General features: G+C 52.3%; 1 protein-coding gene and 1 pseudogene across 1 annotated transcript; one reads left to right on the top strand and one right to left on the bottom strand.

Annotated features, from left to right (window-relative positions):
• The first annotated feature begins 1,233 nt into the window (after nucleotides 1-1,233).
• On the top strand, nucleotides 1,234-4,558 carry LOC135441331 (olfactory receptor 14I1-like). Its single transcript, XM_064700875.1, has 3 exons — nucleotides 1,234-1,257; nucleotides 3,548-3,865; nucleotides 4,226-4,558. The coding sequence occupies exons 2-3, from the start codon at nucleotides 3,554-3,556 to the stop codon at nucleotides 4,502-4,504; spliced, it is 591 nt and encodes a 196-aa protein (XP_064556945.1). The 5' UTR covers nucleotides 1,234-1,257; nucleotides 3,548-3,553; the 3' UTR covers nucleotides 4,505-4,558.
• Nucleotides 4,559-16,691: 12,133 nt separating this feature from the next.
• Nucleotides 16,692-22,831, bottom strand: LOC135441329 (cell division cycle protein 20 homolog; annotated as a pseudogene).
• Nucleotides 22,832-25,127: the final 2,296 nt, after the last annotated feature.

Below are 25,127 nucleotides of genomic sequence, written 5' to 3' on the forward strand. Positions count from 1 at the left end.
GCATTTGGACCTGAGCCCTGAAACCTCAGGGCCTGAGAGGAGATTGCACAAACCTTTCCAGGAGTCAAAGTCAGACAAAAAACCCCAAAGTTTCTTGAGGCATGAATGTGTCCCTCTGAGGTCCATCCCCAACACAGGCTCCTCATGGACTCCTTGGAGGAGAGAATTGGAGGCCAGGATTGCATGAAATCCTCTCAGAGACTCAGTGCAGAAAGGAAAATCCAAAGTACCTTAAAAACTTTGAGTATCTCAAAGTATTAATAAGCACTACTGGGTGTCAGTACAAAGCTCTCCAGGGACTCATTAAAGCAGAAAATTGGGGCCATGATTGCACAAAACTCTCACAGAGTTTGTATCAAAAGGGAAACACCAAGTACCTTAAAAAATCTGAAGTACCCTGAAGTATTAATGAGCCCCACTGAGTGTTGTTACTGACAAAGCCACTCCAGGGACTAATTACAGCAGATAATTGAAGGCCATGATTGCACAAACCTCTCAGAGACTCCAAGGCAAAAGCCAAACCCAAAGTCCTTTGAAAAACCTGCACAGAGGCTCCTCACACAGAGGCAGCTCCTGGCAAGGGCAGAGCTGCAGAGAGACAGCTCTGGCCAGGAGCAGCTCCTGTGCACAGCCCAGCAGGGCTGGGGCACTGCCTGCAGCCACCCCGGGCACAGCACAGAGGCACAGAGGGGTTAAACTCAGCCTGGGCTGGGAGCACAGAGCAGAGCTCACTCAGGGCTCACTAGAGCAGAAATCATCCCAGGTTTGAAACAGTCATTCCCTGGCTGTGGGAAGAGAAGCTGCCGTTCCTGCAGGGATCTCCTGGAGCTGGCACATCCCACAGTTTTGAGGACCTTTCAGGAGGACTCTCAGAGCTGCTCCAGGGCAGGGCTGTGGCCCTAGGGCAGGGCTGGCTTTCCCTGCTGCCCCAGCCCAGGCACAGCCCAAGGCAGCTCCTGTTGCCAGGCTCTGCTGCAGGGCTGAGCAGCCGGGGCTGCAGCCAGGGGTGCCCAGGGCTGTCCTGCAGAGCAGGGTCCTGCAGCCCAGGGCACTGTGCTGGGGCAGGGACTCTGCTGCCTGCCAGGGACAGCTCTCAGCCAGCCCGGGGAGCTGCTCCCAGCGCTGGGGAGAGCTGTGGGGGGAAGAAGCCACCCTGAGCAGGGCAGGGGCTGCTGCTGAGAGGGGCTGGGTGGGGCAGGGCTGCTCCCAGCTCCAGACCAGCCTGGGCACAGCTCCAAAGGACACTTGCCAAAGAAGGTAAGCCTGGGATTGCTGTAAAGATCAGGAGCTTTCCTGAGAGTATTTTCAATTTCCTACTTGGAGAAAGATGGGGATGTTGGGGTGGTGACAAAAAGATTTTTGTATTTTATACATTTTTATATATTCATAGCTCTCGAAATTACTATTATATAGTTATGATACTCTAATACTTACTTAACTCTATTAAACTCTTAATTCCATTAAACCACTATTATATTCTTATATAGCTTTAATCCTTAATTAACTCTAGTATATTTCCTTACATTTCTCTTAAAACCCTGACTGTCTAAATATATTCCTAAAATGCTATATAGTCTTATTCTTTTATATAGTCCTGAAATACTATATAGTCTTATAGGAAGTGGACCTATAGCAACATTTTGGGTTTTGAGAATGAGCAGAATATGAGCAGTCATTATAAAAAGTGAAGGCAAAGAAGCCTTTGGACCTACTCCAATGGGTTGACCCAGGGGCGTGTAACTAGGGAAACTGAATCTCCTTTTGGATATTCCTGCTAAATATCCTAATTATCAACCTTAATAAATTATTGAAATCAGGAGCTGGGTGTGCCCTTTCCCACTGGGAGACCTGGAATCTTCCAATAAATGTCTGGGTTTTACTTTACTGTTCTAACACTTGTAGCAAGGGGGTTTTTTTCTCTTTGGATTATAGACAACAGGGGGATGAGAGAAGCAGAACAGGAATTGTAATCCCAGAATCACAGATTATTCTGAGTTGAAAGGGACTCACTGGATCATACAACTAATGTATGAACATTTACAGGGACTGCAGAACTGTAAATTAAGTTGGTCAGTCTCTGTGCTGGGAGCCTCCCAAAGGGCCCTCAGCCACTCCTCAGCCCTGGACATCAGCAGCATCACCTTTGCAGGGCCCAGCAGGGCTCTCCTGAGCTGCCCCTGCCCAGCTGCACACAGAGCCTGCCCCAGCCAGGGCCCTGCACACAGGCAGGTTTCTGTAGGGCCCCGGCCAGGGCACACAGGCTGGGATGGGCTCTGTGAGCGCTGGCAGGGACAAGGCTCCTCTGAGGAGGGAATGTCCAGGCCCAGGGAGATGCTCAGGGAAGGAGAGGGGCTGAAGAGAGCAGTGCTGGGGGCAGGATGAGGGCACTGTTGGTGTGTGGGAGGTGCCAGGCACAGCTGGGCATGGGAACATTGTCCTGAGTGCCCGGCTGTCTCTGCCCTGCCCTCTCAGGCACAGCACCACAACATCTTCTCTTGGTTCTCCCTGCCCTGATATTGTCACTGTTATCTGCTGCTCTCAGGGAGACTTTGGCATCTGCAGCAGCTGAGTCAGGCTCTGCCCTTGGCATTCCTGCCAGGCAGGGCTGTCCATGGGAATGGGGTGTCCAAGCTTCCCTGGCACCTGTGGGGCTGTGGGCAAAGCAGTCCATGGGAAAGGGGAATGAGCTGAGCCCTATCCCTGAGATCCCATCATGGGCGCAGCCAGGGATATCCTTGCTGTGCCCTTCCAAGCTCTGAGCTGCCCTCCTGGGTGTAAATCTGTGCCAGAGCCTCTGGGAGTTCCCTGAATGTCCCATGGGGACGTGCAGAGCTGCCACAGCTGAGGAAATGCTGTTGGGTTTGCCAAGAGAGCCGTGAGTGTCCTTGGCACAAGGGGGTGCTGAGACCTTGCCCAGACACCTTTAGGGAGGGTGAAACATTCAGGGATCCCTCTGCTCTGGGCAGGGTCTGGTTTATCCCAGGGTGACCCAGGAGTGTGATTGTGCTCTCATTGCAGCCAAAGGTGCAAAGCCAGAGCAGGTGGGAACAAGCCCATGCAGCCCCTCACCTTCCCTCAGCCACAGGGAATCCTTTGGCGCTCCCATCTCTCAGTGGCAAACTCTGAGTGCAGCAGAAATGCTGGGGATTTCTGACCTCAGAGAGCCAGGAATGAAGGGTGGGGAGGAAGACAATTCCTAAAAAAAGTCCTGCTATTCGTGTCTTACAGGACCGTGAATGCAGATGCTAGTGAGCCTGTCTGCATTAGAAGCGATTCCCCTGTCAAATCCTGAATATCCAGCCTTGTCCCTCTGCCCCATGGCCACAAATCCAGGGGAGAAGGGCAGGGATGGCTCTTTGAGAGCCCCTAAGCACAGGCCTGGCTGCTCCCAGCAAACTCAGCCAGCACAACTGGAGCTCAGGCAGGGACCTGGGTGAAGGTTTTCCCAGAACATGAACAAGGCTGCAGGGACAGTCTGTGGGGAATGGCCCAGGCTTGGCTCAAAGCAGCCCCTCCTGACTTGTCACTGTCCTTTCTCCATGAACAGGTCCCCATGCTGAGGCCACAGCAAATGTCCAACAGCAGCTCCATCAGGCACTTCCTCCTGCTGGCATTGGCAGACACGCGGCAGCTGCAGCTCCTGCACTTCTGCCTCTTGCTGGGCATCTCCCTGGCTGCCCTCCTGGGCAACGGCCTCATCATCAGCGCCGTAGCCTGCGGCCACCACCTGCACACGCCCATGTTCTTCTTCCTGCTCAACCTGGCCCTCACTGACTTGGGCATGATCTGCACCACTGTCCCCAAAGCCATGCACAATTCCCTCTGGGACACCAGCACCATCTCCTACAAAGGATGTGCTACTCAGGTTTTTCTGCTGATCTTCTTCATGGGAGCAGAGTATTTTCTCCTGACCATCATGTGTTATGACCGCTACATGTCCATCTGCAAACCCCTGCACTACGGGACCCTCATGAGCAGCAGAGCTTGTGCCCACATGGCAGGAACTGCCTGGGCCAGTGCCTTTCTCAATGCTCTTCTGCAAACAGTCAATACATTTTCCCTGCCCCTGTGCCATGGCAATGCCCTGGGCCAGTTCTTCTGTGAAATCCCCACCATTCTCAAGCTTTCCTGCTCACACTCAAAGCTCAGGGAATTTGGGCTTCTTGTGTTTTCCATCTGTGTAACATTTGGTTGTTTTGTGTTCATTGTTTTTTCCTATGTGCAGATCTTCAGGGTGGTGCTGAGGATCCCGTCTGAGCATGGACGGCACAAAGCCTTTTCCACCTGCCTCCCTCACCTGGGTGTGCTCTCCCTTTTCCTCAGCACAGGCACATTTGCTCACCTGAAGCCCCCCTCCATGTCCTACCCATCCCTGGATCTGGCCCTGTCAGTTCTGTACTCGGTGGTGCCCCCAGCCCTGAACCCCCTCATCTACAGCCTGAGGAACCAGGAGCTCAAGGAAGCAGTGCGGACAATGATGACTGGATGCTTTCAGGAACATTAAATATGCTGGCCAATTTCTGCCAATCACTTGTAATAAAAGTCATCATTGATACTTCTTGTTGGTTTGGTTGTGGTGGTATTTATTCCTTCATTTTAGGTATTCATATTGTCCACAGAGAAAAGCCATTCTTTGTGCCATTGCTCATTTTGTTTCTCTCCACCTTCCCTGTGGCCACAGACTGTATCAATGAGGGGTTGCACTCTTGGTGGCTTTAAAGGAACTAAAGGAGCTCCCAGCAGAGTTTTGTGCAGAGATGCCCTTTTGTTGCCTTCTCTGGAGCTGCAGCAGCAATGTCTGTGTGCAGAGCTGGGGGCAGATCAGTGCTGGCCCAGCAGCTGTGCCCAGCAGCAGCAGCACTTGGTGTTGCCAGTGCTGCTGCCGTGGCCCTGCCCCGCTGCCCTGGTGGCCCTGGTGTTGCTGCAGGGCCTGAGTGCTCTGGGGGCCGGGCACAGCCCTGGGGGCGGCAGTGCCGGGGCTGCAGCAGGGACAGGCCATGGGCACTGCTGGGGCAGCGCGGATGCCTCAGGCCAGGGCCTGGGGGCTCCAGGCTCCTTGCCCAGGCTCTCTCAAGAACACACCCAGGCCAATGCTCAGCACAGAAAAGCCCCGTGAGCAGCCCCAGGCTGGCCGTGGGCAGGCTGGGGGCAAACAGCATGGCTGGGGCTCTGCAAGGGCCCTGGGGCAGACGGGAAGGAGCAGCAGAGCAGGGGCTGATCCATCCCCAGTGCGCTGCACAGCCCAGGGCAGCGTCCCAGAGCGTCCTCATGGAGCTGCCAACAACATCCCCCCTCTGCAGCCCTGGCCTCTCCCCCAGCTCACACAGGTGCCCCATCCTTGCAGGCACAGACACGGCAGCACTGGCTCAGCAGCCCCTGTTTGCATTGCACACAGCAGGGGCAGCACCCCCATGCTGTTGATGTGGGGACATGAACCTGAGGGAGCACAAATGCCATCAGCCCCTGGGGCCAGCAAGGGCTGGGGGTCACCAGGGAAACCACTCAGCTTTGTCCTGGCCTCTGCAGTCAGCCAGAAAATTTGTTCCCATCAGCTGGGAGTTTCCTGTCCCACTGCAGACGCTGTTGCTCAGAGCCAGGGCTGCCTGGCAGCCACCCCCAAAGTGCCCTGAGCATTTCCTCTGTTTCACCTTTGCTTTCTTTACTCTTCCTGAAAGAAATTTCTTCCTCTTGCCCACCCTGTTCCCTCCTCTGCAAACAGCCCATCCCTGTTTGCCCTTTCCTCTCTGGCCCCACTCCCCATTGCAGTTCCTGACTTGGCACCATGGGAACGTCCCTTGGGCAGCAGGGCCATCCTACAAGTGCTGCAGGAATTGTCTGCAGGCTCCTGTAGTGCCTGGTGCTGCTCCCTTGCCAGAGGCACCCCAGGCCAGGGGGGCACATCTGGGCTGCTGTGTCTGGCTCTGGAGCTCCCTGTTCTGGGCAGTGAGGAGGAGCTGCAGAGGCTCAGCAGGACTGACAGGATGGGCTTTGGGGCTGGCAGGAGAAGCTGAGGGACCTGGGCTACTGGAGGTCCTGAAGGGGAGGCCCAGGACTCATCCTGAAACTTCTCCAAAAGTGGGTTTCGAGCATCCCAGAATCTGCAAGGTTGGAAAAGTCCTTGGAGATCATCAAGTCCAACCTGTGCCCTGACTTGGCCTTGTCTTCCCTGAGCCTCCTCTTTTCCAGGATAAACAACCCCAGCTCCCTCAGCTGCTCCTCACAGGACTTGTGCTCCAGACCCCTCCCCAGCCTTGTTGCCCTTCTCTGGACACTCTCCAGCCCCTCCATGCCCTTCCTGAATTGGGGGGCCCAGAACTGGACACAGCACTCGAGGGGCTGCCCCAGCAGTGCTGAGCACAGGGGAAGAATCCCTGCCCTGCTCCTCTTGGCCGATCCATTCCTAACCCATATGAGTGCCAGGGATTGGATGAAGGAAATTGTGGGGAGGATATGGGGACAAAGTCCTATTGATTGTCAGCCATAAGGAGTTCTTTTTTCCTATCTGTTCAGACTCCAACAGAAGGTGCTGGGCGTCAATATCAATTGGACATTGCTGATACCAAATATAAAGAGGAGATGAATACTGGACAAAACAGTTCTCATTGGTTTTTTGTTTTTTTTTTTTCAGTGTAGCAGATTCACTTTGAAGACATTTCTGAAATGTGTCTCATTAACCACACAAAACTGAAAACTTAGATTACTCCCTTGGCCTTTCTTGTTCAGGTGTTTTGAACAAATGTTTAGGAACCTTTTTCATTGAATTCCTGAACTGAAGAGCTCCACAAGGTAGAGGCCTCTGGAGTAATAAAATTCATCACCAACCTCCAAGTGGCTGAGGATCCATCTCCAGCAGAACAGCAATGAACAGAAATGGACACAGCTTTGTATCTGCCCCAGCTTTGGGATGGGCCCTGGGTCTGGAGCAGGAGCAGCTTTTGAAAAGTATAAATTTTGGCTATGGATGCGTGTGCAGAAAGGACAGTTTTTTCCCATAGGAAGGAAAGCGCAGAGCCTCAGTATTTGAAGGCAAGTGAGAGCCAGCTCTCAGGAAGTCATGGTCAGCCAGACTTGTTGGTAATGTCAGCTTTATCTGGGAGCAATCCCTGAATATTGGAAATTTTGGAGGGGAAATCCCATTTTGGCCATGGATACTTGAATGAGAAGAACAGTTCTGTTCCAGTTGAAGGAAAGCCCAGAGCCCCAGTGTTTCAGGGGCACATGAGCAGAGACTGTCGACAAGCCAAGGGCAGTTGGACCAGTCAGGCCAAGCCAACCAGAGCTGTTACCTGTTCCCTTGTTTCCATGGGGCCCTGCAGTGTCACAATGGTGGTGTCATACTGGATCCTTGTTTCCATGAGGCCCAGATGTGTCACACTGGCCCCTTGTTTCCATGGGATCCCATAGTGTCACAATGATTCCTTGCTTCCATGAGGCCTTGCTGTGTCACAGGGGTCTCCTGGGTGCCGCAATATCACAATGGACACTTGCTTCCATAGGGATTCACAATGTCAGAAGGGGCTCCTTGGTTCCATGAGGCCATGCAGAGCCCCTTGATTCAAAGAGGCCTCAAAGAGTCACAATGGTCTCCAGGATTCCATGGGGCCCTGTAATGTCACAATGGACTCCGTGGTGCCACACACTGTGACAACTGCCATTTGGTCTGCCAACACTCCATGGTGCCACAATGATTCCTTGCTTCCATGCAGCCTTCTAGTGTCACAATGGCCCCTTGGTTTAGTGAGGCTTTTGGTGTCACAATGGTCTCCATGATTCCATAAGACCTTGCAGTGTCACAACAGACGATTTGTTTCACTGAGCCCCACAGTGTCACTGTGGTCCCCTTGGCTCCACAAGGCTCTGAAGTGCCACAATGGCCCTTTTGTTTCACGAGGCCTCAAAGTGTAAAAATGGCCTCCATGGTTCCATGAGGCCCTGCTGTGTCAAAATGGACTGTTCCATGATGCCCCACAGTGTCACAATGGTATCCTTGGTTCCATCGGACCCTTCATCCCATGGAGACCCACAGGGTTCACTGGAGTCCCCTTGGTTCCATGAAACCCTGCCATGCTATAGTGGGTCCCAAAGTGTCAGAACAGTCTCCATTGTTCCATGAAGGCCCACAAAGTCACTGTCATCCCTGTGGTTCCCCTAGGCCCCACAGTAGAACAATGGACTCTTGGTTCCATGAGGTTCCTCAGTCCCAATGGTCTCCTTGGATCTGCAGTGTCACAGTGGCCCCTTGGCTCCATGTGGCCACGCTGTGTCACAATTGCTCATGGTTCCATGAGGCTACACAGTTTAAGAATGGTCCCTTGGTTCCACAAGGCCTTGCTGTGTCACAATGGACTTCTGGTTCCACGAGCTTTCCTACTGCAAACAGTAGTCTCCTTGGTTTCGCAGTGTCACCATGGTCCCTTTGTTTCATGAGGTTCCACAGTAGAACACAGTCACCTTTGTTCTGTGAGGTTCTGCAGTGTCACAATGGACCCATGGTTCCACCAGGCCTTGCTGTGTCACAATGGCCCCTTGGTTCCAAGAGGTTTCTCAGTGTCACAATGGTCTCCTTAGATCTGCAGTATCACAATGGACATTGGTTCAATGTGGCCCCAGTGAGCCAAAATGGATTTTGGTTCCATGGGGTTCCGCTGTGTAACAATGGACCCTTTGTTCCATGAGTTTGCTCAGTGTCACAGTTGACTCCTTGGTTCTGTGAGGCTCCACTGCCACCAAATCTCTGAAATATCAGAATAAGACTTGTTAACACTAATTTCCTATTTAAGTGGCTATCATTTATTCAGGCCTGAGGTCTAGCGAGGGATAACTCCTAACCTTATGTGGACATGTAATTCTACCAGTGTCACCAAATGTGTATTACAATTTACCGATTACCCTAAAATCCACCCCAAGTTCCCAGATTCGGACCTTCTTTTTTCTGTCACTGCATTCTTGAGCCAGATGTCTTCATCTTCTCTTCCAGTCATTCCTGCTGGGAAAGCAGAACCTGCATGCCTTATTCTTGTGCTGAAAGTTCACAGGCAGGGCAAAAATTGAATTAACCCTTTTGGTATCAAGGCCAAGGCTTTGTGTGGGCAGGCAGAGGCAGGCAGAGGAAGAGCTGTCAGCAAAGGAAGGGGCCAGCCAGGTGGGGCAGCCGGGGGATGCCGACAGCCTGCAGGGACAGAGGCACAGGGCAGGGACACCGTGGGACAGCCTGGGCTGCACAGGGCACAGGGATGGGCAGCAGCTGCAAGACAGCCCTGCCAGAGCCAACTTGGGCAGCACTTTGGCCATGGCTGCTGGGCCTGGGCCTGAGGCCATGAGGGGACAAGTGACCCTTGCAGGGCTGGGGCCTCATTGCCTCCTTGTCCCTGCTCAGCAGCCTGGCAGGGGCCACCCCATGCTCCTGCCCTTGGCATTGCACATCCCCAGATGCCAGTGCCCATCCCGGGAAGAGCCCTGAGCAAGAAGGGAGGGACAGGATCTGCCTGGCCAGGGGCTGGGGCTCAGGCCTTGGCCCTTTGCATTCCTCAAACACATCCAGGTGTGCTCAGCACCAGAGACAACTTTGCCTTGTTTGTCCCCAGCTGTCATCCCTGCCTCCAGTGTTCTGCTCTAACTGAAACCTGGGGACACTTTCCCAGTCATATCCCTCAGTGGAACACATTAAAACTTCAAAAAACTTCAGAGTTTCAATTTAATTTTGAGTTCTTGAAAAGTTTTTTGAAGACACTCCCCGGGACTGAGCTTGATGTAAACAACACCAAAGCCCTGTGAGAATCATTAAAGTTTTCCTAGTCAGGTGATGGAAAAAGATTTCAAATAACTTGTAAGAAATACACATTCTTATTTTAAATGAAGTATTTTATATTATCTCCCTTTAGAGCAGAGATGATTTCAGCAGTCTGTGATTGATATTGACCCAGGGTCTCTCCTCAGCAGCTCTGGCCTGCTCACAGAAGCTGTGCCTTGAGCTCTGACCCAGTGTGGACAACCTTGCTCCACATTGCCCAGCCCCATCCTGTTTGTCCTCACTGCCCTGGGACCTGCTGTGCTTGCAGAGCTGGCTGCACTCACCTAAGAGGGATTTTCACTTTTTGGGGTTTTTGAAGCAATCTGAACATCCTGAGTTTGCCCACTGCAAACAGACACACTGCTCAGGTGTGTGCCAGCCCCAGGTGCCACCAAAGGCACTGCAGAGCTGCCCTGGGCCAGCTGTGAGGGTGGATCATCAGCCCAAGCTGCACTGGGCACTGCAAGGGGCTGTGGCCATGGGCAGTGCAGGGACCCCACTGCTGGGTTTGGCTGCCACGGCCACCATGAGAAATTAAACTGTCCTTGGAAAAACTGGGGAAGACTGGGACATACTGGGGTACACTGGGAATTCTGTGGGGGACACTGGGACATACTGGGAGTGACACTGGGGAAGAGTGGGACGACCTGGGAACACGAGGAATGCTGAGGGGGAATCTGGGTGGACTGGGATGGACTGTGGGGGTACACTGGGACATACTGGGAGTGATATGGGCAAACTGTGGACACTGGGGCATCCTCTGGATGAAACTGGGGTGAACTGGAAGGGACTGGGAATAAACTCACGTGTATTGGGAGGGACTGGGCTGTACTGGGAGGGATTGGAGGGGCACTGGGTTTGAACTGGGCTGTACTGAGGATGAACTGGTCTGCACTGGGAGGGACTGGAGGAGGGTGAATGGGCTGTTCCCACCTCCACCGCATCCCATTTGCCGAGGCTCCCGCCAATCACTGCCTGCAGTTAATCAGCGCCAGGGATCCAGGCCTGGGGGCGGTGCCTAAGGTTGGCGCCATCTTTCCTGTTTGCCTACAACTCTCATCATGCCCCGCGGCCGGTTACAACCCCGTTAGAGCCAGAACTACAATGCCCGTCATGCCCCGCGCTCCACAGACCCCCCCCCCCCCCCCCCCCCCCGCGGGATCGGCCCCCGTTTGTCCCATAAATGCCGCCCAGACCCTCCAGGATCCCTCAGTGCCCCCTCAGCGCCCATTCGGGACCCCCCAAAGCGTCCCCAGACCCCCTGAGTGCTCCCAACCCCACAGATGCTCGGTACAGCTACTTCTGGGAATTCATCTTCTCTCATCCCCCGCGGCCCCAGAGCCCCTCAGAACACAGTCCCGCGCCTGAAACTCCTGCCGTGCCCCGCGCCCTACATAGCCCGGTTAGAGCTCCCCGAGCTTCCCCCGAGTGCTCTCGAACCATTTACGTCCCCCCCCGAGGATCTCAAGTCGCAGGTCGGACGCAGAAGTGTCCCGTAAGTGCCCTCCCGGACCCCCAAATGCCACGTTCGACCCACTTCCGCGACTACAGCTCCCATCATGCTCCGCAGCGCACCTCCAGCGCTAGTCCACTCGGGACTTCATCTCCCGTCATGCCCCGCGCCCCACCGAGAGCCATTGCAGCTGCGGCTCGAACTCCCGTGATGCTCCGCGGCCCCATTGAACCGTACGATACCCGTGCTTACAACTCCCCTCACCCCCCGCGCCCCAGAGAACCCCATTCGAGCCTCCCAGGGGCCCGCCCGGACCCCGAAGGGCCCCAAATTCCCCTCCCTGACCTCCAAGCGCCCCCCTGGACCCCCACGTGCTGCCTGGGACCCCGAACTGTTCCTCAGAGTCTCTGAGTGCCCTTCGAAGTGCCCACCCGGCTTCCCCAAGTGTCCTCCAAACCCTCAAGTTCTGTCTGAATTCCCTCCTCAGACCCAAAACTGCCCCAAATGTGCCCCAGAAATGTTTTAAGGGACCCCAAAGTGGCCTCTGTGAGATGCAAAGCTGTGTTTCATGTCAGGTACAAACAGGCGACGTGTGTACTGTTGAATGTGAAATGTGTGGACCCCGACAATGGGAGAGCTATGAATTCTAATAGTAACTAAGAAAAATAAAGCATGGAAAAAGGCCTTTGAACCTATGTTTTGTTTGCAATTGTTATGTTTGCCCAATTATCCCATCATAAAAACAATATTAAAAGTAGTAACAATTTTAATTGAATAGTTAAAATAAAAATATAAAATTGGATACAATATAATTCGATTAAAATAAGGGATAATTTGGTTCCAATAATAGCGCATAAGCAAAAACAACCGCGGGGTACGGAGGGCAGGGTTCAATGACCCTTGCCACTTCACCTGCAAACTTGCCAAGTGAAAATCACCCCTTATATGCCATGTGTCAATGCCGTCTCCTCCTATTTTCCGTTCGTCACTTTTCTGTCTCTGCCTTCATTACCACCTTTACCACGCATGCGCCACCACTCGGTTTGGTGGTCGCACAAGTCTTTGGGGGTCGTCACTGATGAAGGCCCTGTAGTCTTCTTCGTTGTCCTTTAATTCACCTTTGGGTTACACATGCGCACCAAGCCAGTACAATGTAAGCCAAGACTAACGTATCACTGCATCTACATATCAAGGCAATAAGTCCCTTATAATTAGCATTTTCTGGGACCAAAGCAGGTTCTTGGTCATTTTTAGCAACTGTATCTTCAGCTTCTTTCCTGTGGTCCTTGAAAAAACATCTGCTGGGAAAGGCGGGGGGGGGGGGGGGAAGTGGAGCCCCTCCTCTCCCTCTCCTCTTTGGCATTACTATTTTTAACTTATTTTATTATTTCCAGATATTAATTACTGTATCAATATTGATTACTGTTTCAATTTTTATCAGCATGAATCATACCTATTTACCACACAATTAACCCTGGTTGATTTAGGAGCATTGGAATTAAGGTGTTAAGAATGTTGCTTTTTTCTTGCATTTAATCCATAAAAAAGCTCTGCAATAATAACATTTTGAAGTATAATTTTAGAATATTACTTGTATCCTTGAAATTATAGCTTTGGAATATATATAAAAGAAATATGCTTATCTCACGCCTTATTGAAGCAGAGAAAAACAGCTTGAGAAAGGAAGATGAACATCACCTCAAGGGTTTATGGCTTCGACCAAAGGGAAGCTGGACATCACTGTTATGAGATTTATAGTCTCTGCAATTAAAAGGTGGACACACATCTGGGGAGCTGGACCCCACCAGACGGGATTTGTCTTTCTATTTTCAGAAACTGGACCGTCACCATCTGGGGATACTCCTTTGAGATACATCCTGAGAAAAACTAAAATCACAATAGTGTATAGAATTGTGATGTAATAAGTTGGAATAAAAATTGCTGATGGGTAAAAAAATTGGAAATAGAAACTGCTGAGAAAGCTGATGAGTACCCCTATAAATACCTGTAACCCTCAATTATTGGTGTGCAGTTGGAGGGAAAACTTCCCCCACTGTACCCAGCGCTGTATTGCTCATACTTTACCATATTAAATAATAAATTGATTGCTGCTTGAATATTGGCCTAGTCAAGCTTCTTATTCATAACACTGTTAGCTGTGCTCTTCTATGGGCTGGCCATGGCACTTGGTAATAAATATGCTGTCATGCTGTGAACTGAATTCACACCTTACAGGGCTGTGTTCACTGGGCCTGCTGGATCAGTGCCCACTTCCTTCCTCTGCTCCTCCTCACTCCAGGACTGTAAGAGACCAGCATGGGGTCAAAGACCCTGCAGTATCATTACCCTCTGGTAATGCTCAGAGGTCCTCTAAGGGCTATGTAATGCACAGCATCTGGGTGTGGGGCATGTGCTAAGGAGAAAGAAAGAGTCTGTGAGAAAGCTGAGCTGCTCTTACATGGGACTGCAAAAATGACAGGAACTTTTTGGCATATAAAGCTTTCCTTGCAGGTCAGGGACCAGGGAAGGCCTAATCAGCTGTGGCCCTACAGGGCAAGTTATTGGAATATGTATCCCAATATAACCAGTTAGATGGTGCCTAGGCCAGTTCTGACCTTCGCTGCTTGGCCAGAGGCAGCACTGTGGTGTTTTACCCCAGAGATACCTTGGCTGGCGGCAGAGTGCAGCGGGGCACAAGACAGGACTCCGTTCTCCTCAGGAGAGAGCTTCTGGCGATGGTAGAGAGAAAGGGAATGGATTCTGCTAGAAGGTAGCCAGATGTTTATTCCAAGAGTACAGAGGTCTCTGCGCTGGGCTACTGCTGGTAACAGAATGGAGGCCGCATGGTCTCATTCACATTTTAAGCTCAGGACAGGGGAAGGGGAGGGGACAGGTGAGTCACCAACCAGGTGAAGGGGCAGGGTCTCAAGGTACTAGGGACACCTATCACACGACGCCTTGCTGGTATGTTAGCCTGATTGACAGGGCACACTCAGCGAGGGGCGAGGGGGAAGGGAGAAGGTAAAACAGGATATTGCAACACACCACAACAGCAAGTCTGTGCTAACTCCCAGCACCAAGTGCAGGGGTGTGAGACAGGGCTCCTACAACAACAGCACAGCTCTGTGGAAGAGCCCAGTCTCGCATCTGGGTTCCTGCCTGCTTCCCCTTTAGAGACAGCTGTGGCCTGAGGATTTGTGTCTGAGGAAGAGCTCCATCCTTGGACCTCCTGATCTTTCCCAAGTGGCCAAATGGGGATGCACCAGCAGCTCTGCTGGGAAGGTGCTGGCTCAGTGGCTGTCTTTTGAGACTGTGCCCCCCTTATCAGCTTTATGTGTGTGGGGGGGTGCTCTGGTGGGTGTGGTTACACACTCACTGGCCTTGGCAGAGCACAAGTTGGAACCTTTGAAGGTTCCAGCTGCTGTGATGCCGAATTTTACCCCAAAAGGCGAGAATAACTGCCTAAGAGACTCAAATAAGTCAGCATAGACAGGAGGTATTTTATTACGACGCGTCGGAGAAATCACAAAAGGGATTTCTAGCTATCTCATGACAGAGGCAAGCTTTTATACAGTCTTGGGTGCAGGGTTACATCATATTCATAAGAGGCGTGGTGTGGGCGGAGCGCGGGCGGAGACATCTATTTTGAGGATTATTCATGGTGGTCCTTCGGTGCCTTCCTCATGGGCAAGGGTCTTCTGATGAGTCTTCCTCTTTAAACTTTTGAACTCCTATCCTAATATGGTCAATTCCCGGTGTACTTGGCTTGGTTCCCATGGCTTGGCACGGCTCTTAGGGTCAGTTTGACATTGGCACGGCTCTTAGGGTCAGTTTGACATTATTAGCTCTGATCATGCTTAGCTCGACAATTCCCTTATCCCTATCTCTCTTTATTGTTTGCCCTGCTTACCAAACTTCAAACAGAAGGATCCACCAGGATTGCTTCTGGATTAATGAATAACCTATCATACAGCATTATCAATAATTCCAGGATTGCTTCCGGATTAATGAATAACCTACCATACAGCATCATAAGCAATTCCTGAGTGTGGATGGGGGCGAATCCCCTTGTACCTAACATGAGACCACCCGCCGGTGATATGGGATATGGCTCTAGTGTTAGGGGTCGCGTGAGTAGCTAATGGGATGGGAATGGGATAGGACTGCTCAGGGTTGATTTTCAGTCTGTGGCTCTGCCTAAGCATTTTGATAACAAAATTATGTTCTTGTGCAGTAGTAAAATGCTGATCGGATGGGCAGTTTGGGGCTTCAGCTGTAAGGCTCAGGAGGCAGAGCTGGTGCTGTGCTGAGGGAAAGGTGAAAACAGTTAATAATCCACCCTCAGCTAATCACTGAGGGCTGATGGGAGGCACAGGCTTGGTGGAGCTGCTTTGTACAGGCCAAGGTGCTTATCAGCTGTGCAGTGTCCCCAGCAGCCCCTGGCAATGCTGGTGCAGCTGAAGGACAGGCTTGATGGGTCTGGTGCAGCCCCACAGCCTCAGACACTGCGGCTCCACCGTGCACAGCAGCATGGCTGAGCTGGTTGTTGGTCAGGTAAGGGCTCAAATATATTTCCTGCCACTTGCTCCAGCACAGTTCAGCCTGGAAAAAAGGCATTTTTCCAAGTGTAGGGGAGTCAAGCTCCAATAAATGTCAGCTGAGCCCTGGTGCTTGTTCCCATGCATGAAGCCTCAGTGAGGCACCAGGGCCTCCTGTCAGCAGGAGGGGAAGGGAGATCACAGTTGTTGGAAGAATACGTGACCGAAGGCTGAGCACAGGGTTGGTGGTGCTTTGCGTGGCTCTTGCATGACATCCAGGCTGGCTGTGGCAGTGTGAGCTAGCCTTTTGTTTTGCATCAGGCTTTATGCCAGAGCCAGCCCCTTTCCAGCCTTTGGGGTGATTACAGCTGTTGCTCTATATTTCCCTCCCTCCTTTTTTTTTCCAACAGCTATTCTACTCCAGAACCATAGGCAGGCAGTGATGGCTGCCTGTAGCTAACAAGACAAACTGAGATCTGCCTGCAGAGCCATAGGAAGGTGTGAGACAGGGGCTTGTGAGACAGGCCAGGACAACACAAACTGAGGCCACAGCCATGCTGTGCTTTCAGTTGAGCCTGAGGTGGAGCTGCTGTGCTTGTAGTCAGCATCTAGATGGGCCAGGTGACATATCTATCTTAGCTGGGACAGAAACAGAAGTACAGCCCTTGCACAGCATCCTTCTGCTAGGCTGTGCTAAGCTCAGGAGCCTGTAAACTGGCCCTTAAGACCTAGGTCTCCACACCTTGCCCAGATCCCCAGCCTCAGGGAGAAGGACTTGGGTTTAGGAGCCATGGCTTTTTCTTCCATCAGACTCCATTAAGAAAAAGTCAAGTAAAGCAGTTCATTAACATTTAAAATACTGTATAGTGTGTAAACCAAATATCCCCCTCCCCACAACAATCCCGTGCTCTCAGCAGATGCTCTGGTGAAGAACACTGCTTTTGGCACTGTTTGCCTTCTCTTTCTTCTTCTTCTTTATGGGGTCCATCTCAAGACAGCGCCAGATCCGCAGTGTTTCATCAGCAGCTGCTGAGGCCACTGATGTACCATCAGGACTCAAGGTCAGGTTCAAGATTCTATCAGTATGAACTGAGGAGGAGAAGGAATGTGCAATCAGGGATGAGCTGATCAGCACATGCACATTTACTCCTGTATGCTCCTATGAGCCCTGCCAGCTTGCACAGCTGTCCCCCCACTGGCTGTGGCAGCATGATTTCAGACCCCAAGCATACACTTGGATCAACGGTATCTCTTCCACAGCCCCGTGGGCATGCTTTACTCCTAGCAGCATGGCCCCAGATACTGTCCTGTATCAGTAATGCTGCAGGCTCCAACCAAGGAGTGCAGCTGTCTTCAACCTCTAACAGCCCCCCCCCACCCAGGCCCTGTCCACCTACCTTGCAGCTCTGCAACCTTGTTCATTCTTGGATACTTCCATATAACCAGTTGATTCTATGCAAAGCCATGGGCTGAAATGAGCTCCCTGTAGTTTGTGGACCATAGGATAGAAGAGACCTGCAAACAGGCAGTAACACAGGTGCGACAAGGTGCATGTGCTGATGCTCACCACTTGGAGGCCAGCATGGTCCCCCTCCTTCCCTGTGCCTCTGGGCCTGAGGAGCCAGCAGCTCTGTGTAGGTGTGCTGCCAGAAGGTGTTTGTCTCCAAGCTGATGTTCATCTCTCACCTGGGAGCGGGTATCAACAGCACTGAGGCAGGCGCCAGAACACACGTTCCAGATGTGGATATGTCTGTCACTAGTGCCACCTCCAGTGGCTGGAACATTCATCTGCCATGGGCGCCACGCCACAGCCTGAGAGAGGAGAGTTCATTTTAAAACATACAAGAGGCAACCTGCACCCAGCCAGTGCTGCATGCCTGCCTTGCACACACATATCCGCCCATGGCAGCTCTGTGCTCACCTTGACAGCACCCTGGTGCTGAGTGAAGGTCTGTACAGGAGCAAAGTTGCCACCCCCACCTTGGGTGCATGGCCAGACGTTCGCCAGACTGTCACTGCCACCACTGGCCAGGTAGCGGCCATCCAGAGACCATTTGAGTCCGCACACCTCGTGTGTGTGGCCAGCAAGGGTGGCCACGTGATGCTCAGCCACTCGGACATCGTGGTGATGGATGTGCCCAGTCCGTGCACCACTGCAGAGAGAAGAGAAGGCTTGCAGGGTCAGGCTGCACATTTTCACCCAAATCCATTTCTGTTGTTGCAAGACTGCTATAGCTGCCACTGGGTTTCAACCAGTGTTACCAGCAACACAGGTCTGTTGGTGTGAGTGAAACACCCACACAAGCTCTTTACAACTTCAGCACAAATTGCAATACAGGAAAGAGGCCTTCTCCTCACAGCCCCAACAGATAAGGCTGAGTAAGAATCCCAAGCCAGGACAAACTTCTCTCTGCCATGCCTAACCCATGCCACACATAGATTGAGGGATAGGAGTTTGCAACAACTGGAAACTGCCCTTGACCCACTGCTTTACCTGGAGAGGATGCAGCTGTTCCAGCTGAGGGTTCCCACACGACCACAATGGCTGGTCATGGTTCGGGGACGTTTCAGCTGCTCAATGTCCCATAGCTGGAGAGGCAAAGCAAAAAGTTCTTCAGAAGAAACCCAATCCTGTTTCTGTGCCCTAGGAACCTCACTGCACAGGCTCTGGCATTCAGCTTTCTCAGTAAGGGAACAGAGAAAATGTGTATCTCTTGACTATAGCACAGAAGGTTACGCTGCTTATCAGAAAACCCCCAAACCAAACCCTGCCTTGCACACTGGGCAGTTCCACCCCACACCAGGGAAGACAAGTCAGGTGCATGGCATCCTTCCTCTGCCAGCCAAGGTTTTGTCCCCAGGCCCCACAGTTCTGTCAATCCCTAGAAAACACCTCTAGTTTTACTCCTGCATTCACCTGAACCTCAGCACTACTTGTGCCAACAGCAAGGTAGTCTCCATCTTTAATCCATGACACAGAGGAAATGTAAATATCTGGATGCTCCGTCTGCAGCAGGGGGATAATCTCCCTAGTACCGTAATTCCACAGATAAACAGTGTTGTCCAGAGTCACTGCCAAGAAGTTCTGGGAGCTCCAGTCTGAGATTCAGATCTACAATTTGAAAGAGCAATGCAGGTCACACCATGCTTGGCTAGAGAGCATGCCCTTCACCCGTGCTGATGCAGCAGGTGCGGGTGCACATGTGCACACACACACGTACAGGTGAGGGGCAGCCTTCTGAGTGTCACTATGCCCAGCTGCTGGGGCCAGGTACCCTGCTCCAAGGTATCTACACAGTGCCCTAGACCACTGTCCCTGTAAGGCCACACAGGGACACTCCAGAAGTGGTCTGCGCTAGCCTGGGTACACAAAATAATACAGACAGCCCAGTTACACTGTTCTAGGAACAGCAATCCAGTGCAGAATGTTCTGGATGCCCAGCACTCAACCCTGAAGCCTACTTACTGTAGGGGCCTGAGTAAAGATATGTATTGCAGTAAAAGATCTCTGTATTGTATAAGTGACCCTGCCCTGATTCTAGGTATTGTAAATGGGCGGCAGCTGCGATGTCCTTAATTGGGCAGCAGCTGTAGCCCGTGGAGGTAGCTGGGATAAAAAGGGGTGAGGCATTCAGGGAGAGCTAGAGAGGAGTCCTGACTAAGAAGCAACAACAATGCTGCTGTGAAGAGCTGCTGTGAGAAAACCACCCAGAAGATATGAGACCCTAGAAATATGATATGCAACAATATGAATACAACAACTTACAGTAGTTGTTGCGAATCTCTGGTGCATCCAAGACCTGGTCTGGCTTTGAGGGAATATATCTGCTATTCTTCCTGCTGAACCCAGGTGCCATTTTCTGACTGTAGAGCACTTTCAGGTTATTCTGATAGCCTGTGTGCAGGGGAACAGGTTTGTTAACCTGAGTTAGTTTCCTCCCAGCTGAGTGCTGCTCACCCAACTAGGAATCCCTTGGAGTGAAAATAAAGTCCTAAGAGAAACACTCACAAGCCTGCAGTGCACTAAAATCACTGGCAGAATGAACTGCTGAACAGGGCTGAGCTACAATTTCCTCATTCATGGAAACAAATTTAACAAACACTTGGGGTTTTGAATCCCATTATATTTAGTTGCAGTTTAAGCTAGAAAGTTCAGAGCAGAGAGTTTGATGCTCTTACAGACTTCATGAAGGTTTGGAACCTGCAGTACAGGTGACTGTCACCAACATCTTTTCATAAAAATCCTTTCTTTAGGATTTTTCTCCCTTCTGAGAAGCTGTGGCCTCAGCAACAAAATGTAAACAATGCTTATCTTCTGCGGTGGAATGCAACAGGTGGATCCGTGATTGGTCTCGGGTGGATGTTTGGACTTACTGACCACTCACGGCAGAGCTGGGTCTCACTCTCTGCTGAGACACAGCCCTTTGTTTATTCATTCTTTTTCTATTCTTAGCTTAGCTAGCTTCTGAGAACTTTCCTTCTATTTCTTTTAGTATAGTAATAATGTAATATATATCATAAAAGAATAAATCAAGCCTTCTGAACATGAGGTCAAGATTCTCGCCTCTGTCTTCACCCTGAAGACCCTTGCAAGCCCTGTAACAGGTGACCAACTGGCACTCATAGCACCTCTCCTAAATAAATTCACTGTAACTGTTATGCCCTCCCTCGACCTCAGGAACCTTAAGAAAGGAGACTCCAGCTTGTACAGCTCTCAGAAACCAGCTGATTTCTCTTGTGACCACACACAGAGCCTCTGTGTTGCTGTTCCCCTGACCTGATCTCTCCTGCTGATTCCGCTCACACAGACATACCTTCTGGAGCATTCTCTGGTTTTCCACTGAGGTGGAGGATCTTTGCCTCTTCTACATCAAAACCATTCAGATTCACTGCCCAGGCTTTCTGTTGCTCCTACAGAGACAAATCGCCCTCAGTGCAATGCATTTACAACAATTCCCACACTGCAATATAAACAGACACCGAAGTCCCCTTCTCTTAGAATCTGCAGATGTTTGACTGTGCTGCAAGGGTCAGTCACACAGAGGCAGGTCAAAGCAGTTTTTCCTCAGACTTTCATACATCGTCCTGCTCATATTTTCACACAATGGCAAATTCAGTGTGATTGCCAGTGGGAAAAGCCACAGCCACAAAGCGACCAAATGCTTCATAAACAGATTTCAGAACACAGTGTAAAATATTCCAGAAGTGTTCCCTGTGGAGACATTGTCCTAGAATAGCTACCACCAGCAGTTTCACTTTGCATAGGCTTACAGCTTTGTGTTTTTGTTGCCTGCTACATTTTAAAGCCTCATTAGTCAAAAGCTAAATTTTGCTACCAGAAGCAGCATAGGCTTAGACTGCATGGCAGTCTCTACAGCTTCAATCTCATGCTCGGCACCTGAAGCCCAGAGCTGCAAGTAGTGATGGCTGGGACTTGTCAGTCCGGCGTGCCCACTTGATAGAACCTATAGTTTACTGCTCTGTAAAGGGGCGGGAAGGAGTAGCGGTTGTTGAAGTAATTGTAACTTAGCAACATGATCACCTTCTTGGTAGGGGAATCCTCAGCAGGGTCATTCTCTTTGGTTAGGAGGAAATTTGCCATCTCCATCTGCATAGTGCTGCGGTTGGGAAGGTAGCGATCCCCCCCAGCCTTTGTGGGGGTGCTTTGAATTTTGGATCCAGATTTACCTGCATTCACATATGAAAATATTGTCTTACAGCTATTTAACAGCCTGTATTAGAGCTTTCACGGGAGTAAACCCAACACTCTTCCACATCACACCCACCAGACAAATAGGACTCTGAGGTCTCATGCCACCCAGTCACAACTAACTTATATTTTCCTCCCTGCCACCAAGTTGGTTAGGGACTGTGTGCACTTGGGTCTAGTGCAACAATTCCAGAGTCCAGAGATAAGGGGAAGATACAAAAACGCTCACAGGACGTAAAGCTGTCAGCTGACAGTCCCGCCCACACTCGTCCTAGCATACAGCTGTGCCAGCAAGGCTCAGCTGGGCGAACAGCAGCTCGCCAGCCCCAGTGCTCAGAGCTCTGCCCCTGTCAGATCTCAAGATTTCAGTCTTGAGATGCTGAGCTACTGAGACTCTGGGGGGGTTCAAGACTCTTGGAATGTTGCCAGAAGTGTCTAGTAGCTAGACTTTAGTCCTGCACAGGAGACGACAAAGATGAGAGCTTCACAGAGTGAATAGTGAAGAGATTAGTTAATTAGAGAGTGAGACACAAGATTTAAGATTTATGTACAGGGGGGTTTAGAAGAGTAAGATAGAAGAATTGGAGTGTGTCTTGTCTTCTTTCTTCTTCTTCTTCTCTTCCATCTTCTTTGGCCACAGTAGCACCTTTAGATTGGTTATTACTAAGAGTACACCGAGTTATAACAATAGATAGTATTGAAGAAAAATGATAAATATTGTACACGTCACAATGGGTATAAAGATAAGTGCCTGCCCCGGAGGGCAGAGCAGTGTGCCCATAGCTGACTGCTGTGCAGATCTCTGTTAGCTGAAAAAACATCTTTTAGATAAACAATTAATAAACATAAAACCAGAAAAAAGAACTGAAGCCTCTTCTCGTCCTTCGATACGCGAGCTGCCCCAAGGCCACCGCGGGCCTTTCCAGGCCCCTCAAACAGCCGAGATAAAGCAGACATGCCCCTCATGCTGGCAAGGAGGTGGGTGGCTGTCAGGAGCACAGCTCACCTCCTCCTGCCTGAGCAGCAGCCGGTAGGGCAGCGTGGCCGGGAGCCCAGAGCCCCATGGCTACAGACAAGCAGCCTGGGCGAGGCTCCCGCACTAAACCTCTGCTGTTGGTGGCCGGCGCTCACCGGGTATCTTGGACGGCATCTGTCTCTCTGTCTCTCTTGCTGGAGCTGTGGGAGCGATTGGCCGGCTTCACGGGCGACACGCCGACGGGGCTGGGCCCGGGGCCACTCTCCTTGGCCTTGCGTTGCCATCGTGCAGGCAGCGCGTTCGGGATCAGTGTGTCCAGCTTCAGCAGCCCGTGCAAGTCCGCCTCGAACAGGAACTGCGCCATGGTCCTGCGGGCGGGCAGGCGGCGTTAGCCGTACCCACCAGCTGGGCTGAGCCTACTCCGACAGGCCCCGCCAGCCTCCCCACCACCGGACCGTGCAAGCCCTCCGGCCGCTCCTCCCCACCAACGGACACCCCCACTCTCCCCAGCCACTCCTCGGGACACCCCATCAGCCGATACGCCCTCCCTCCGCTCCTCGGGGATCCTTGAGCAGCTGGCACCCCTTCCAGCTGCTCTTTGGGGCTCTCTCGGATAAGCGACATTCTCCTGTCCCCTGCCTTTCAAGGGCAATCTCGTCCTGCTCTTTCTCCTCCCCACTGTGCTTTGCCTCTGCCCTGTGCCCCTCGGGCTGCTCTTGGCCAGGCAGCCTCAGTGGGAGCCAGCACTGGCTGCAGCCCCAGCGGGCCCCCCAGGACAAGGCCCAGCAATGAGGAGGCCAATGAAAGCTCTGGGCAGCAGCAGAACCCTCATCAGAGTTCTTTGGACAATCAAGTACTGGCCACACCTACACTGCAGCCTCACTGGGAATGTTTCCTATGTACAGTAGACTTTCAAAAGAAGCTGTTTGAGGGAAAGGAGAACTAAACACTCACTGTTTTCTCCTCAAGTAAGTCCAAATTCGGGCAGAGCATAAGATGAAGATCAGCTCCAAAACAAGCAGGCCTGCCAGGAACCCCAGCCAGCAGCCTGTTCCCTGACAGAAACCCTTTCCAAGGCCCTTCTGGGCATCAGGAACATGTGCTGTGGTTCCAGCTGCACCTGTGGGAGCAATGGGGAGCGTCAGCCCGTGCTGTGCTGCACTGCTGAGCTGGCAGCACAGTGGATGCGGGCAAGACGTTCTCCGTTTCCCCCAGAGCTGGGGCCTGCAGGCACCTTGCCGCCCCTTGGCACAGGCTGTGCCACCCAACAAAGCCCAGCAGGCCAGGAGGAGAGCCCAGGGGCAGCGCAGCTTCTTGGGCAGTGGCTGCTTGGAGGGACACGGGCCAAAGCCATCCCTGGGCAGCCACTGCCAGCCCTGGCCCTCCCTGCCCCGTGACAGCTCCCCCAGTCCCAGGGCACAGAGTCAGGCCCTGTCAGAACCCAGTGTAGCCCCTGCCCAGTCGAGAGCCAAGGCTGGCTCTGGCCCTGGGCTCACGGCAGGGCTCCCACTCAGGGCTGCTCCTGTGCCTTGGGCCTCTGGGCACTCAGGGCCAGCTCCAGAGCAGCTGCAGCGGGAGGGACGTTGGTGCACGAGTCCCCTTTCCCCGGGGCTGTGAACGAGCTCCAAAGGCACCTCCAGCTTTGGCTGCGGCCGGGCCGTGCAAGGGCAGGCCCTGGGGGAAGAGCTGCAGCCACACAGCCCTGCCAAGGGCTGAGCCCTGCTGAGCCCGGCACAGCAATTACCTTCTGAGCCTGTGCCCGTGCCCATGCCTGTGTTTGGCTTGGCCTTCCTTCCTGCAGCAGGGGCTGCCAATCGGCCTCTGCTTCTTTGGGGAAACACCTCCTTCTGTCCTGCCTTTTGGCCCATCACTTGAGAAACAGAAAGTACACCTTAACAGACGGAACAGTTATCCATTACTTTGATGGCATGTTCAGGACGTCATGCTTGTGCAAAATCGGGTAAAATCAACAAATCATCTGGGCTTTTTCAGCTGGGCCAGGGCCAACACTCCTCCAAACATCTGCCAGTGCTGAGCAGAAGCTGTGAGTGGATCGTGCAGGGCGAGGGCACACACAAGCATGGCTCTGTCCTGGCACCTGCAGCGATGCCCCCCTGGCCGAGCTTTGGGCTCCTAGCTGGCAGCTCTCCCAGGGGAAAGGCCTTGACCTACTCCAAGAGGCTCAATCCTGAACGTGGGCTGGGAAGCCAGATCACCTTTGCCAACAGGCTCATCTGCAAAGAAAGGCAGGACACAACAGCTCCAATGGCACTGCTGAAGATTCTCCTTCAGGCCCGAGTGGCAGTGAGGGCACCTGGGTGATTGGTGCCCTCCAAGGCATTCCCTAGGCTCTGCCTTTCACTCAGGAGCAGGGCCAGGGGCACCTCGTGCCTGAAGTGGCCCCACACTGGGATGGAAGGAGCCCCATGCGGGGTTCTTGGGGCAGAAAGGACTCTCTGGAGCTGCCAGCAGCTCCAAACCCAGCCCCAGGCAGGGCCAGGCCTTGGCAGTGGCAGCAGGAGCAGCTCAGGCTCCCTGGGGGCAGCAAAGGAGCTGAGAAAGGCTCAGCCCTGGGGCACAGCCCTGGGCCCAGCCCCTTCCCGCTCTGCTCTTCTCTGTGGCTGCACAGAGCACACAGAAGGACACAATGGCATTGCACA

The sequence above is a fragment of the Zonotrichia leucophrys genome, unplaced genomic scaffold (assembly GCF_028769735.1).
Source record: "Zonotrichia leucophrys gambelii isolate GWCS_2022_RI unplaced genomic scaffold, RI_Zleu_2.0 Scaffold_244_77780, whole genome shotgun sequence".
Taxonomy (NCBI): domain Eukaryota; kingdom Metazoa; phylum Chordata; class Aves; order Passeriformes; family Passerellidae; genus Zonotrichia; species Zonotrichia leucophrys.